Consider the following 14,571-nt stretch of genomic DNA (forward strand, 5'->3'; position numbering starts at 1 on the left):
GAGTTTCACTCCCAATTAGAGCATCTCCAACCAAAAATCTCATTTCTCACTCCAAAATGCAGTGGAACCGAAAAATGTCGTGATTCATCTCCAATCAAACCCCATTTTACCTCGCAACCGTCGTTCACGCCTTTCTTTCGCAAGTTCGGTAGAGACCAACAAAATGGGGCAGATGAACAGTGCGACGCCAATATTGATATTGGCGTCGCACTGTCTATCCGCAATTAAATGACGTCAAAAATGACGGTCCATTGAAGCAAAGGAAGAACAGCAAAAGAGGTCGAGTATGACGTGTGTGTCTATATATATATATATATAAGCGATCGCTGGATTCCGATTTCATTAGAACCTCGTGAAATTTTTAATGAAATCATCCCACCCTTTACTTGGAAGCTAACCAAGGAGAAATTATTCTGAGGCGGAGCTGATCGCACGCCGACGTCAGCGATGGGCGTTTCGCCGGACGCTTCATCGGAGCAATTTCGCCCCTTTCTCCCGTCACCGCCGCAGCCAGAGCCACCGGCTCCCACTTTCGGCTTTCCGGTGCCCTCCCCTCTCCATGACAACCCTCCTGCTTACCTCTTACTCCCCGTTTACCCCCTCCAACGTCGCCGCCGCAGACGTTGTTGCTGCATCCGAGTTCTCTCCGCCTCCTCCTTTCTTATTGCTGGCTTTTTCTTCATCCTCCTCCTCGCCTCTGCCATCCTCCTCCTCTGGCCTTCCAACCCTGAGCTCAGCGTCGTCCGCCTCCGCCTAAACCGATTTAGAGTCACGCCTCTTCCCGCCGTCTCGATTCAGATTGCAATCGGATTGGAAATCAAGATTCGCAATCCTGATTTTCTTGCGATTGACTATAGCTCGGTTGTCTCCTCCATCTTCTACCGCGGGGAGCTGCTTGGATCCGTGACCTCTGCTGGTGGGCGCGTCGAGGCTCGTAAGGTGTCTTATGTTGACGCAGATCTGCATGTTGATGGGGTTAGGGTTCTGGAAAATGCGATTTATTTGATCGGGGATGTGGCTAAGGGGTCTGTCGAGATTGATACTGTCACCGAGGCCCAAGGATGGCTTCGACTCTTCTTCTTCGACCTTCCTATTAAGGTAGACGCTTTTCTAGTTTCTTCATTACGATCTGTTGTTTTTTCTCTTCCAAAAATATTGGATACTTGGAATCCCGGTATATATGTAGATAAAGATGGAGACAACAAGTCTCAATCAATCTGTTGCAAGCTACTATAAGTCTCTTGATTTTTTTTACTTTGGTTGGAGCACTGGTTGTCATCAGGGCGTTCTTAGCTTGACTCTTCTCATGTGATAGTTGGAATTCAGCATGGATGTTATGAACTAGACAAGTAGTTAAATAGAAAGAGGAGTAGGGGCATCCTTTATTTTAGTTTGAGGAGTATATTATGAAAAGCTAAAACGAAAAACAAAAAGAAATGTATAATTGCTATCATTATTAATAGGAAAGTTGAGTTCATTAGAACTATATTGAAACTATCCATGGGAATCTTTGGACCTCAAATAAAGCCCCTTATAGATTTTTTTTTTAGCTTTGGATTTTTGAAGTTTGGTGATAAATTTCAATTTTTTCTGTTAGAATCTTAGAATACTGTGATGTGAATTCTAAATGAGATCCTTTTGGTTGGCCCGTCTGGGACCGCCTCATTTTGGCTGTTGGATAAAGGAGAATCATTCTACCAACGCCCACCATCCAATTTCTTCAAACTTGTTTTGGCTAAGTACTGGAAGGACTTGTTACTCAGTTTAAGACTGAATAAGACTGAAGGTTAGCCGTGCTCAATCGAGCAATCTAGCATGGCAATTCAATTACAAAGCTGATTCATTCAGAGGAAAAACTCTCTTGTTGCGAGGCCCCTATTTTCATGTAATAACAATATTGTCCTTTTGTAGTAGTAAAATAGCAATTATTTTTAGCAACGAGGAATGTGCTTTGTTTCACCAAATTTAACTTCTATTGACGTGCCACCATCATCCTTGAAGAATTTGCTGGTATGAATGATAACGAGGCTGAAATGGCAACCATTCTGTGATTGTTTATAAGAACTTTATTGCATATTGATTTGTTTTGCTCTACAAAATAATAGAGGAGGATTTCAATTTCATCATTGCCATCTTCATTTTTGTTAGTTTTAATTTATGAATTCTCCTTTTTCTATGATCCATCTCTTCTCATTTCTAACCCTCCTATAATAATTTTATTTTATTGTCTACGATGTGTATTTTTTCTCCTACATTGTATATATCCAAATTATCTAAGTCTATTTTCAATTAACTTCATTTGTTCCTTTAATATAATCATTAATTAATTAGTCTTTTCTTATTCTTTTATTGCTTCATATCAATCTTAATATTCTCATTTATGCCACATTTAACTTAAATATCAATGTGTTTATTATCCAACAATCAAATGCATGAAATATTACTGACCTTATTGCAATTTTATAAAAAATATTATTAATTCTTCATTATGTCATCTTATTGCATATCACTTCTGAGAATCTTTTCTATTCTAACCATCATCTGTAAATCTAGATATAAAAAAGTTATATCTTCGGGTACATCTCAATTCTTACATACAATGGAACCAAAATACCTCAACCTATCATATCTAGGTATTACTTTAGCTTTAGCTCTATAGAAGGATTTACTCGTATTTATTGACAACATTATTTGGAATCATCTGGTAGAACATTGAGCTGTTATTGAATGGTCATTGTGCTAGCTCCTTTTTTCTCTTGTTGTTCAAGACATCCCCTGATGCAGATTACTTCTGTAGATTTGTGAGGATGTTGTTGCAGATGACTTAAGTTATGGAAGTTGTTTCGGTAGATGTAAATGCCAAATGTTTTGAAAGTATTCCTTCACCTGCTAACCAATCCAAATTGCTTATGGTGAATTTCAAAATCTAATAGTAGAGGTATTAGATTTGACTTATGTTAAGAAAGGTAGAGGCAGACCTAAAAAGATTTGGTTAGAAAATATTAGAAATAATCTTTCTTTATTAGATTTAAAAGAGAATTTGACTTTTAATAGGACACGATGGAGAAAAATGATTCATGTAGCCGATCCCATGTAGTGGGATAAAGGCTTGATGTTGTTGTTGTTGTTATTCTATTATTAGCACATCACAAGGGAGGTTGTTTTTTTTTCATGCACCCGTTTGGCAATTGGCACATTAGAAGTACTTATATTTGACACAGGCTTCATTTTAGGTGGCTTACGTTTTTCTGAGTTTGCTTTTTGAACTTTTTAAAAGATCCTTTCTCAACTATAGGTTTCTGTTTTGCTTTCCCAAAGCTAAATTTTCTAAAGCAAGTTCTAGAAAATGCAGGGAAAAACTTGTTTTAACTTCTTTTAACCAAACAGACATTTTTTTTTCTTGTCGAGTTTCAAACAAATGGACATTTATTTTGCTTGCAGTTTTTTTGCTACGAAGACAGTCCAAAAACTGCCTCAAATGAAGCCATAGTCGTCCTTTCTACCCTTTTGTCATGGCTGAAAATTTTGACATGTCACGCAGCATGACATTATGAGACACTTAAAAACTATGCTTCTTCTGAAATGTTATGGCAATGATATTTGCTATCATTATACAGCAAAAAAAGTTTTTCATGCCTTGTTCTTTTGGCCATCCCCTTTATGTGATGCAATAAGCTGAATATTCATTCATTGCAAAAATGGTTACTTGGTGGAAATTATTCATATTATTTTAGTGTGCTCGTCATTAGCTGATCTAATGTAGTCTGTAGAATCTAGCTTGTCATTGTCGAATTGAACCTGATTTTAGATAATTTTTGGCTGGAATTTACCTAGAATTTTCTAAGTGAACCATTTTTTATTAAGTTACAAAATTGTGATATTTATTAGTTTTGTGCCTATCAGTATCCACCTAACATCCATTTCTTCAAGCTCTCGAGCATAAGTTTGTTATCTCAGTTCTATCTTTGGAAGAAATTTGGATTTGGCAAAACTTCAACAATCTAACAAACTTCAACGATATGTTTATTATATGTTAATTATATCCACGATGGTTGATCACTTCAAAGATAGTGTTGGGGAATTTTTAATTAAAGTTGCCATCCTATGTTGATAACTAAATAGGATCTACATACACTTAACCTATTAGAAGTATTAGAGCTCTATAAACTATTGAATCTCATCATATATTTCTGCAAGGCCAACCATGGACTTGGATTTGACGAATTCATTGATTTCCTCTCTGAAGAACCTAACCATGCCTGCAATTTTATTGTAAGATTAGATTTGGACCTTCTTGCAAAGTTTGCAGTAATCTAACTAGCTTCTCCAACTTGTTGTTTATAGATTATTTGAAGAATCCCTGATTGACTGTGGCTTATTGTTTTCTTAGATTGTGCTTGGGATTCAACTTTATTTCTTTCTATCTTATAATATTATAAATAATATTTTTGATAACTTGCTCTGATCGGCAGTGGCAAGTGAGAAGTTGGGAGGTATATTGGACTTGTATAACAATGCTTCCTATTGTAACTGGAATGTCCAAAATGATTTTAGTAAAACCGTTGCAGTGGCTATATCTATTTATTCATATGCACTTTTGGGCGGAATCTTATCCATTTATAGGTCCGTGACTAGTGAGTCCACCGTCTGATGTGGACATAGTTTAGTATTTGTTTTTTAATGAATATTTGAGTTAGTTATATTTTTTAGATTATTATTTTGTTAGGGTTTATCCTTTAATATGATATAAGTTTGTTATCAATACTACAATTTGTTAGCAAATTGCTATTTCTTCCATATATAAATATGAAATTTTTTGAGTCATTTTAGTTAATTTTTGGCATGGATAAAATTTTATTGTGGATGTTGAGATCTGTCTTTTTCATTTATTTCAACATTTTGATTTTTGATTCTGCGTGGCACATGAATTCCTTCTGGGAGAGAGAATCTTCTTGTTCAAGCATGATGATTGTTTATCATGTTAATTTTTCTCACTCCTTTCATTTTCCCCCTCTATTATCTCTCTGGTTGTTGTCGTGTATCAACCTCCTTGTTCTGTTAGTCACGGCTTAGCGTGCAGTGTTGAGGGGTTTAAAGCCATTGAGTTTGAGGATTTATCGTTATCTCTACTCAATGACTTTTCCTAGCAGATCAGGCCAGGATTTGGTCATAACCAGATCCATTCATAGTTCCATCTACTTGCAAGTTGAAAATCCACTTCACTGTCTATTTTGTACTAGAACGGATGAGGATTCCAAGGCCATAAGCTCAAAAGATTCTCTTTGCTTACCTAAGGCTGCTAGTTTTAAGAACACTTAAAGCCAAAGAGTAGGAGAAAGCACAACCATTTCTTTCCTCAGCATTTAGCATCCTCAAGTTATTGAAATTCTGAATTAGGAAACAAGGTGGAGGGAATGTGATGATTGTGTTGCCATTAATGCGCTGAAGAAAATTGTGATGTTATACTTGGATGGCTTCTATGGCGCTGGATATGTTCAATTATTTTGAAAGATTAGTTGGTATTAAGTATAGACTGCTATCTTTTATTTTGGTAACATTCTCAAATCCATGAATATATAAAAATATCAATTTGATCTTTTGACTCTTTAAATAAGAATCAAATTAGTCTTTTCATAGGATCATTTAAGTCCTAATTTGAAAAGTGAAGATACTAAAACGAGACATTTAAATAATTGGGGACTATTTTGACCTTCTTAAAGAGTTAGATGACCATTTTGGTGTTTCTCTTAAAAAATTCGTACATATGTTTTGTTATAATTATATTTCCATGTCTCATCAAATGAACTTAATTTTTCAATAACACCAATATTAATATTAATCATTAGACATGATTATGTAAATGCAAATACTGTATTGCCTTACAAAATGGGGGAAAAAAATCTATAATTCTCAAGATAACCACACAAAATATTAGCATATTGATATATCACTAATTTGATCATCACAGTTGGCATCACAATCATCATCACCATTAGCACCGAAATCTTCTTTAATAACACTGGCACCATCATGGGGAAAATAGCTTGCAAAACTAGCTGAATGAGGATAAACACATTTCACCAGCATTGCATGCCCTGAATGTGTGAGGTGTGACATAACCATGTCATCTAATTGTTTAATAAAAGATGGACGTGATATTAATCTTGAAATAATAAAGTAGAAGATTAAAGAATTCAATTCAGCTTGAAAACTAAATTTCAAAGCACCTAACATGTCAAATGATACAAAATTATTACTATGATATTTTTTTTTTCAGACTGGAAAGGATAATAAAAATGAGGAAAAAAAGATTAATAAAAAGTAATATGATGAGCATGTGTTGCCTCTCTGGAAGGGTTTTGTGTCTCATACTTGTATAATGATTAAAATCTTTAGAATAAATGAAGAAGGATCTATACTTCCATAAATTTTTTTAATGCCATAAACTGATTTATATAAATTAGTATAGAGAAAATGATCAAAATGGTTTCTCAACTCTTTGTGATTGTGAGGGAACAAAATGGTCCCCAACTCTTTTGAGGAATAAAAAATACTCGTTGATTTAACATCATTAACCCCAAAATTTGATGTTAGGATCAAAAATACCCTTTTTTAAGGAGTTGAGGGACCAAATTGATTTTTAGGGTTTAGGGACCAAAATAGTTGTGAAATTATTTGTATGCTTGGGTCTGATATATTAGCTTGCTGTAATGCTTTGAAATGTTTTTTGGTGCTCATCCAATTGCTGTAATGCTGAGAAAGGGAGAGATGGCCTTAAGCTATATACATATCTGTTTATGCCGCTATCTAATTTTGTTGTGTCGTGGTGCTGTAACTGTGCAGGTTTGTTTGGTGAAAGCCAAACTAGTGAACCTTGTTAACAATTTGAATTGATTGTAACATATTTTTGTCAATTTTCTTTTATTGGTGGCAAGTATAGCTCTTCATTAGATTCTAATAATGAATAGAAGAGCAAATTTATATAGAAGAGCAAATTGATAGGTGCAGTTCTGCGCAAATTCCCTTCAAACTTTTTTGGATTAATATTGAATTTGTACTAAATCTTAGCTTTTTTTGATAGATGCATGCCTTTATACTTTTGTACTTCATACTATATCTTATTCATGATTTATTTCACAGGGGAAAATTTCATGTATAACTCGTGTAAATCCAGATGATCAAACTATCAGTTTTCAAGATTGTCATCCCGCGGTAAGTTTGTTCTGTATTGATATGCCATTACTACTGGAGGCACTTCTAGCCACTCTGAATTAACTAATCCATTTCTCTGATAACCTTCATTCAGTGATGCAATGATGATTGAGGTGGCGGATCTCGGTTGATAATGTCAAATCAGATTTCACTTTGGTAAGCTTTAATTTGTCATTCTACTACTCATATTGCCCTTTTGTAATATATGATATCAGTAATGACTGCTTTTTAACATTCACTGCAAGTAAATCTATAGTAATTAGTCTAATGTGGTGGTTTGTGCAGCTTATATTGTAGTCATGTTTCTTATCCTTTTTTTTCTTGTAATTACTATCAATATCATGCTTGTTCGAATGTATTGTTTATATTTATCTGTGGTGAGATTGATCACTGATTGTATATTTCTACTCTTTCAAGAACCTCTGCAACCATCTTCGAGATTGGGCAAATTATTCTGTGCGGACACTGAACGCCATCCAGAGCTCAATGAAAATGCGTCACGTTACCCCCTACTCGGTACCGGGGCTTGGTACTGGATGATGTGACTGCATCTGATTCGTCTCTGGACGGTAAGCTATGTTCAGTGTTTGCACGGAATAATCGCTCTCGAGATTGAAGCTGTTTTGTAAATTTGGTTCTATATTTATGTTAGAATTCATAGAATTTGAGAAGGGTAAAAATACCTTCTACTTATTATACAAAATTATCCCTATTTATAGATCTATACAAGATGTCTTAATAAAGAAATAAATAACTTCTAATTGATACATAATTGCCTCATTATAATCCTTCCTAATTCAGCTATCCAAATATAGAAGGATATTGGCGTGATCCAGGTGAGCCTCCCACGGATTCTCATCCTGACCGTGGGATCAAATGCCAATGGATGATTGAGATTTTGACAATTTATAATGTAAGAAATCCGGGTCAGGGTATCAAAGTTAAGTATTGTCATGATGGGTTTTCTATCCGTTGGATTTGCTTGAAGTGCTTTGCATTTAAGGGCAATTTTGTCAGTTAATCTGCAATTTGCATGTTTATTTTTGAGTGGTTTCACTATAGTTTTATGAGTACCCGCTGAACATACACATAGCTGGAGATGACATAATCCGGACACAAATCAATCGAAATTTTAAGATAATGTTGTCAAAGCTACACTGATATACTATCTATATATTTAGCTGAGGAGAAATGTTACTTAATGACTTGTTGGCTAAAATGCATTAAGAGATTAAATAATTTTTTACAAGTGTATTTATTATATCATAATAAGTAATTCATAATAAAACTAAAATAATTAAGTGTACTTTTATGTTGAAAGGATTTCTATTATGTCAAATTCATTAAAATTTCCCCATTTCTCAATGAGTGGGTGAAGTGTGGAATGTAGCGAGCATTATTTTCATCACAACACCTGGCATGATTTTACCCTAGGTTGTGTTGGTGAAGTAAAACCAGTGGAAAAAAAAAAAAGTGCAAATGATGATTTAACATGGATAAATTCAAAATCAGGAAAAAATAACGGGTCACATAACATCAAGAAATTCATTATGAAAATTAAGAGAAAATTGTACATCTCTTCTCTCTCTCTCTCTCTCTACTTGTCTCTGGTCACACTTGCATCATTTTACACACAAAATGGACAAAGACACACTTCAATAATTCCAAGAGACACGACTCTTCGAGTTAAACATGACAAATGAGAATGAAAATTGCCCAGCCTAACTCGCAGCACCGTGGCGCTAGGTTTAGAGCGCCTCGGTGCTAAGCTTTTTGTCTCTAGTTATTGACAATGTTGTGGTGTCGGGGTTTGAGCGCCGCATCGCTCTGCTCTCGATCCGTCTCCAACTAGACTATACGATGTTGTGTTGCAAAACACCTGAACTCAAGCAAGGGGAGTACCCCTGCGATCCTCCAACATGCTTAATCAATGAAATTAAGGTTAGAGGTAACAATACAATCCGATTGATCGACATAATCAGCTTTTACACAAAATTAGCAATTTCCCACTTGAAAATTGATTGCAATAAATCATTCTCCCAATATGTAGCACCTATAATAGTGCATGTATTGTAGTTCACCCTTTCTCTCATCTTTCATAAAAACCAATTGAAGCTATACATTGCTTCAGTTTATCAATTGTCATCAAATTCGTTAGCATGTTAGAAGGATTTTGTGTTGTGTAACTTTTCTAAAGATAATTGATCATCTTCTAAAAGCGATATGATGAAATGATACAGAAGTTAGATGTGATTTGTCCTGGCATGAAATTAAACAATTTTGGCTAGATGAATAACACTTATGTTGTCACTATGCAACTACTCATTCTTTTGCCCTTTATCTAGTTTTGTCAAGAAACTTTGCAGTAATATCATCTCTATGCTAGTCTCAATGATTGCAATGTACTCATTTTTTTGTGGTTGAGAGCTCAATTGTCACATTTTTTATTTGATAAAAATTATATAAATTCTAAAACACTGATATAAAATTTTCAAAAAATATTCAATGGTCAAAATCTCAATATCTATAACATATAAAAAGTTATACGGTGAAAGTTTTGAAGTCTTGAGTATATATTATTATTGCTCTCAAAATCATACAAAATACTCCGGAATTATAATTACGACATAACTTTCTAGTCTTGAGTTTAAAAGAATAACTACAAAATATAAAAACAAAATAACAAACTTAGAGAATCTTTATCAATCTCACACTTTTGATCATTTACTCTGACATGAAATCATTTAAACATATAATGAGCTAAAAAACACACAGGTCATTCAATCCTACAATTGACTCAAAGCACGATAAAAGAAACAGTATGTATGTCGTTAATCAATTCAAAACAATAATAGTCATATGATCTTGAATTGATGCATAAATAGTAAAATACACATACAATAACAATAGAATTTGTGAACAGTAAAACAATATGGTACGTGAGTAATAAAACAATACGGTGGGGAAACCAATAGATCAGTACGTGTGTCGAATTGATAAATAGTCATCGTATTATTACTATTAATCAGTAAAGAAATCATATAAAGCGGCAAAACCAAATTATTGGCAAAGACTGTCGGAATCATATCAATACAGTAAAACTCTATAATGATGTATAAATCCTATCCAGTTATTCTATTTTAGTATCAAGCCAGTATTTTAATCATATGCACAATATCAGTATAGTAAATCAGTATTAGTAATTAGTACAATGAATCAATAGTAATATTGATGTCTGTATCGATAATAGTATTAATATAGTGTAGTTTGTAAAATTAGTGGTAGTAATAGTAAATCAGTGCAGAATAGTAAATCCGCACAGTAATAGTAAATCAGTAAACAATAACAATGAAGCAGTAAAATTGTACAATGATAGTAATAATGAATCAATAACATGCATTTCAATAGTCTCACTAAACAAGTAAGAAGTCATGATTTAAGCAGTGTTTTTCTAGTAAGCATTTATCAGCACTAGTATCCCATTGGCTCGATAAATAGAGTCGTCATTTTTTGCCCGTCAGCACAGTACTAACTTCTTATAACTCCAATCAGTATCATGTGAATCAGTAAAGAATAATACTAAACCATAATATTTAAAAGAAAGCCCATCGGCTCACCATCATGTATATGTTAGTCAGCCTCCATGCAACATCAGTGAAACCAACTTTTTTTATACTTACACATTATTATCATAATAATAACGATAAGCTATAACTCAATAATATACACACATTTATTTCTAATATTTGTATTTAAAATATGTTTATAGTAAAAATATTTGTTATTCAATCAGTAGAAACAATACAAAATACAGTAATTTCTATTTTACCTGGTGAATTTCAATCAATGTTACAGTCAAAATGTTTCAGATAATTAGTACGAGAAAATGTAAAAAGTTGTGTGGTAAAAATTTAATAAATTTGGAGAAAATGCAATAAAATAAGTTTTAGGGATAATCAAACAGTTAAAATCAATATATTTGAAAACAGATAAATGATTAAAATCATCTATAGTGATCTAAAAAATTTCTATAAAAGCGGCAAAATGATCTGATCACTAAAAATTGATTTTCTCCTTTTCTCTCTACAGGAAGTCAAAATTTTCCATTTTCAATTATTTTTAGAAATTTGGATTGTTAGAAATACGATCAAATATTCGAATTGATCGACACAATCAGATTTCACGCTGAACTAATAGGTTGATCAGACATTCCTTTCTTATTTGTGGCCGTTGATACATTTGTGGTGCTACTAGGCTTGATCTAACCAACGTGTGGCATGATTTCAGTTTAGGTTGATCAGTTTCAAGTTAAATTTGCATAAATCCCGAGCATTATGTTCCTCACAATATTGTCCTAGTATTACAGTCTTAATAGTAAATAAATGTATTTAAAAAAAAGAGCTTTTGTCAATAATGATATATAATTATGAATAAAAATCATATTAAGATATTTTTATCCAAATTTTATCCGGATGAATTTAAAATGTTTTAGATTTGCTTTTAGTGTAACATTAATTTCAAATTAAAATTTAATGATTTTTAAATTTATCTGTGTAATTTATAATTTTTTTTATAATTATTAATATTATTATTTTTTTTTATGGTTGGCTATTTTTCCTTTACAAAAAAATTGTAATTCATACATTTTCTATGTATTTTTTTATCAGCAAAAATTTATATATATTTTGCATTAAATCTATATAACAATATTAAAATAATAATGAACTATATCAACAATAATTTCAATAGTCTAGCAAAAAATAAGGAAAAAAATAATTAAGCAATATTCCACTAAGGTTACTAAACCTCTTCAACTTCGAAGTCTCCAGATTTTGATAGTTGAGAAGATAAAGCATACAAGCAAGTAGGGAAAGCAGCCAAAAAAAAGATGCTTTGCTGACTCCAAAGTGCAATAGACGTGTAGAGCGCTTCCATTCCCCTTTATCTATATGCCAAATTGTTGCCGCCACAAACAATAATTCTGTCATCTTTTTCCTCCTCTTTCTTCCACCACTCAAAGCAATCTCTTCTTCGCAAAATTCATCATAAAGCTTATCAATTCCTACATCTACTCTTCGTCCTTCTCTTCTGTGGCGCGACCCGATGTGTTCTTCACGCCAGTCTGATATTTCTCCAAGCTCCTTCGAGCTCTGGGATCGCTGGCGCCGGCGCCGTCATCTTCATCGTCTATTACCAGTTGTGGTTGAAGAGAGCTCGCCGGACGAAGAAGTAAGGCAATATTGTTTGTGCTCGCCGACACATCATCCTCGATCATTTCGATGCCGCTATCATATGGTTTGCTATAAGTGGACTGCCGCAAGGGCTTGAGAGATTAGTAAGTGAGGGAAGCTCAAAAAGGCGAGCTAGCTATGTTATGTATTGGCAACTGAAGCCTACTACTATATGACCCAAAATATATATAGTTCCTGTACAATTAATATCTTAAGCTGTTATCGCCCAAGAATTTCTACTCTTGTTTCAGAATCATGAATACCTGCAAGAACTAGTTTAATTATTGGTCATCTCCGTTGCTGTGCTGTACGGGATCTTCTTCATACTAATTTCTGTAAATTTTATAATTTTTCAAGAGCTTTTTTGGAAACTGTGGCTTAAAAAAAATCTTTAAATGTAAGAATATAAAATTTTAAATTTTCTCAAATAAAACTTAATTAGATAGATGAGGAAGCTATTGCCAAGTTCATATAATCAATAGAATTTCAGATGCAAATTTTAAATATTTAAGCAGTCAAGAATTGTGTTGACTAGGCTTCAAATTTGCAAGTTTCTAATCAAAATGAATTTCTTTCTATGTTGTTTTCAATGATTGCCAACATCTAAGAATTACGATGAAGTCAGAGATTAGAACTGTTTGAATCAGCTTGGGGTGGCCAAGATTGCACCCCCTACCTCTCATTGAGAAATTATTATGTGTGGTTGCCAGACGTCATCAGAGGCAAATTATGATGCGCCAAATCATCATTTGATGTGTGCAGGGGTGACGCGGCACATCTTAAATTCCTATGTTATGTCTGGTGTTCGCACGTAATAATTTCTCATTTGAGGGCTTATCATAAGCACCTAGGGATGATGATCGGTGCTACCACTATTCCAGTGTTTTAAGGCTAATAGATTGCTCTTGATGAGACAAAATTTTTTGATGAAATGCAACTATTTATGCATCAAAATACTATTAGATTCCTCAGTTGATTAACTTGGCATTCTAAAATACTATAGCAACTAATTGGGAATGGTCAATTGAAATTCAAGATTTTACCAACTGGGTTTAGCTTGGTTGGTATGTGGGCAAGCATGGGTCGGAACCTTCAAACTCATGTTCGATTGTTCTCCCGAGCGGCTCGCTTCCTTTGAGGGAGTACACTAAGCGTGGACCTGACGTCTGTGGGTTGACTACAACTAGGTCAGCCGGGGATTAGTTGCACCGCCAAACGCCTTCTAAGAGGGTGATAGAAAGTAGATACCCCCGTTCCCAAAAATAAAAAAAAAATTCAAGATTTTAATAGTGAACAAAATTCTACTCAATTTTTGTGGCTTTTCTTTTCATATTTTAGATACAGAAAATCAGGCGTTAACTTTTTTTTTTTTTTAATAGAAAATGGAATACCGAAGCACAAATGTAATCTTATAATGATTCGATTAAAAATGTAGTAATATTTTTTTAAAATATTAATCTACTAAGTTAAATTAAAGGTTCTCATTTGAAAGCTTTGAGGTTTTTGATCCTCATGTGTTGCAGATGGGCACTATATTTTCATATTGGCTGAGAACTTTGAGTTATTGTACTATTTGCAGCATAAAGCCTATTTTAATTTGCTATTAAGATTTAGTTTGGGATAATTTTTAATTATTATTTTTAAAAGCTTTCATAATTTTTTGTTGTTAGGAAATTATTACAGAAAATAGTAAAAAAATTGTTTCAAGAAAATAATAAATAAAACTGTCTCAAACAATTTGTTAGCCACACCGATCACATCTTTTGTAGCTATCTTTTTTTTTTTTTTTTTAGCTATCTTACTTCTTCAAATAGCCAATCTATGTATTATGACAAAAATTTTCTATTTGAGATTTTTTTTTCTCGCTTTTAAGAGTAGTAGTTTTATTTGACCATTATTTTCTCATGACTCTTAATAAAATTTTATCTTAAGAATATATTTTTAATAATAACTTAAAAAATTATTTTTACCATAATATTTTTATAAATTTTTATAAAACTGTAACTGTCTCAAATAAACTCTAATTATAATACTTTTACATTATTTAATTAATTTTGTATTTCTAATTTAAGAGTTCAGCTCAGTTTCTAAATAAATTTTTATTTTAAATTGTATTTTCTTAATGATG

The 14,571-nt window shown here is 33.2% G+C and overlaps 1 protein-coding gene across 4 annotated transcripts; it reads left to right on the plus strand.

Annotated features, from left to right (window-relative positions):
- The first annotated feature begins 360 nt into the window (after window positions 1-360).
- Window positions 361-12,753, plus strand: LOC110116288. Of its 4 annotated transcripts, none has more exons than XR_002305431.2 (4): window positions 361-1,098; window positions 7,141-7,212; window positions 7,307-7,368; window positions 12,035-12,753. XR_002305431.2 is itself a non-coding variant. In XM_020849812.2 (3 exons), exons 1-3 carry the CDS (start codon window positions 448-450, stop codon window positions 7,307-7,309), a joined length of 726 nt encoding a protein of 241 aa, XP_020705471.1. In that variant the 5' UTR covers window positions 361-447; the 3' UTR covers window positions 7,310-7,583. The 4 variants fall into 4 exon arrangements, 1 of the variants encoding a protein (XP_020705471.1); XR_002305432.2 differs by having other exon boundaries at window positions 12,042-12,753; XR_002305430.2 differs by lacking the exon at window positions 12,035-12,753 and adding an exon at window positions 7,630-7,886.
- Window positions 12,754-14,571: the final 1,818 nt, after the last annotated feature.

This window comes from Dendrobium catenatum, unplaced genomic scaffold (assembly GCF_001605985.2).
Source record: "Dendrobium catenatum unplaced genomic scaffold, ASM160598v2 fragScaff_scaffold_601, whole genome shotgun sequence".
Taxonomy (NCBI): Eukaryota; Viridiplantae; Streptophyta; class Magnoliopsida; order Asparagales; family Orchidaceae; genus Dendrobium; species Dendrobium catenatum.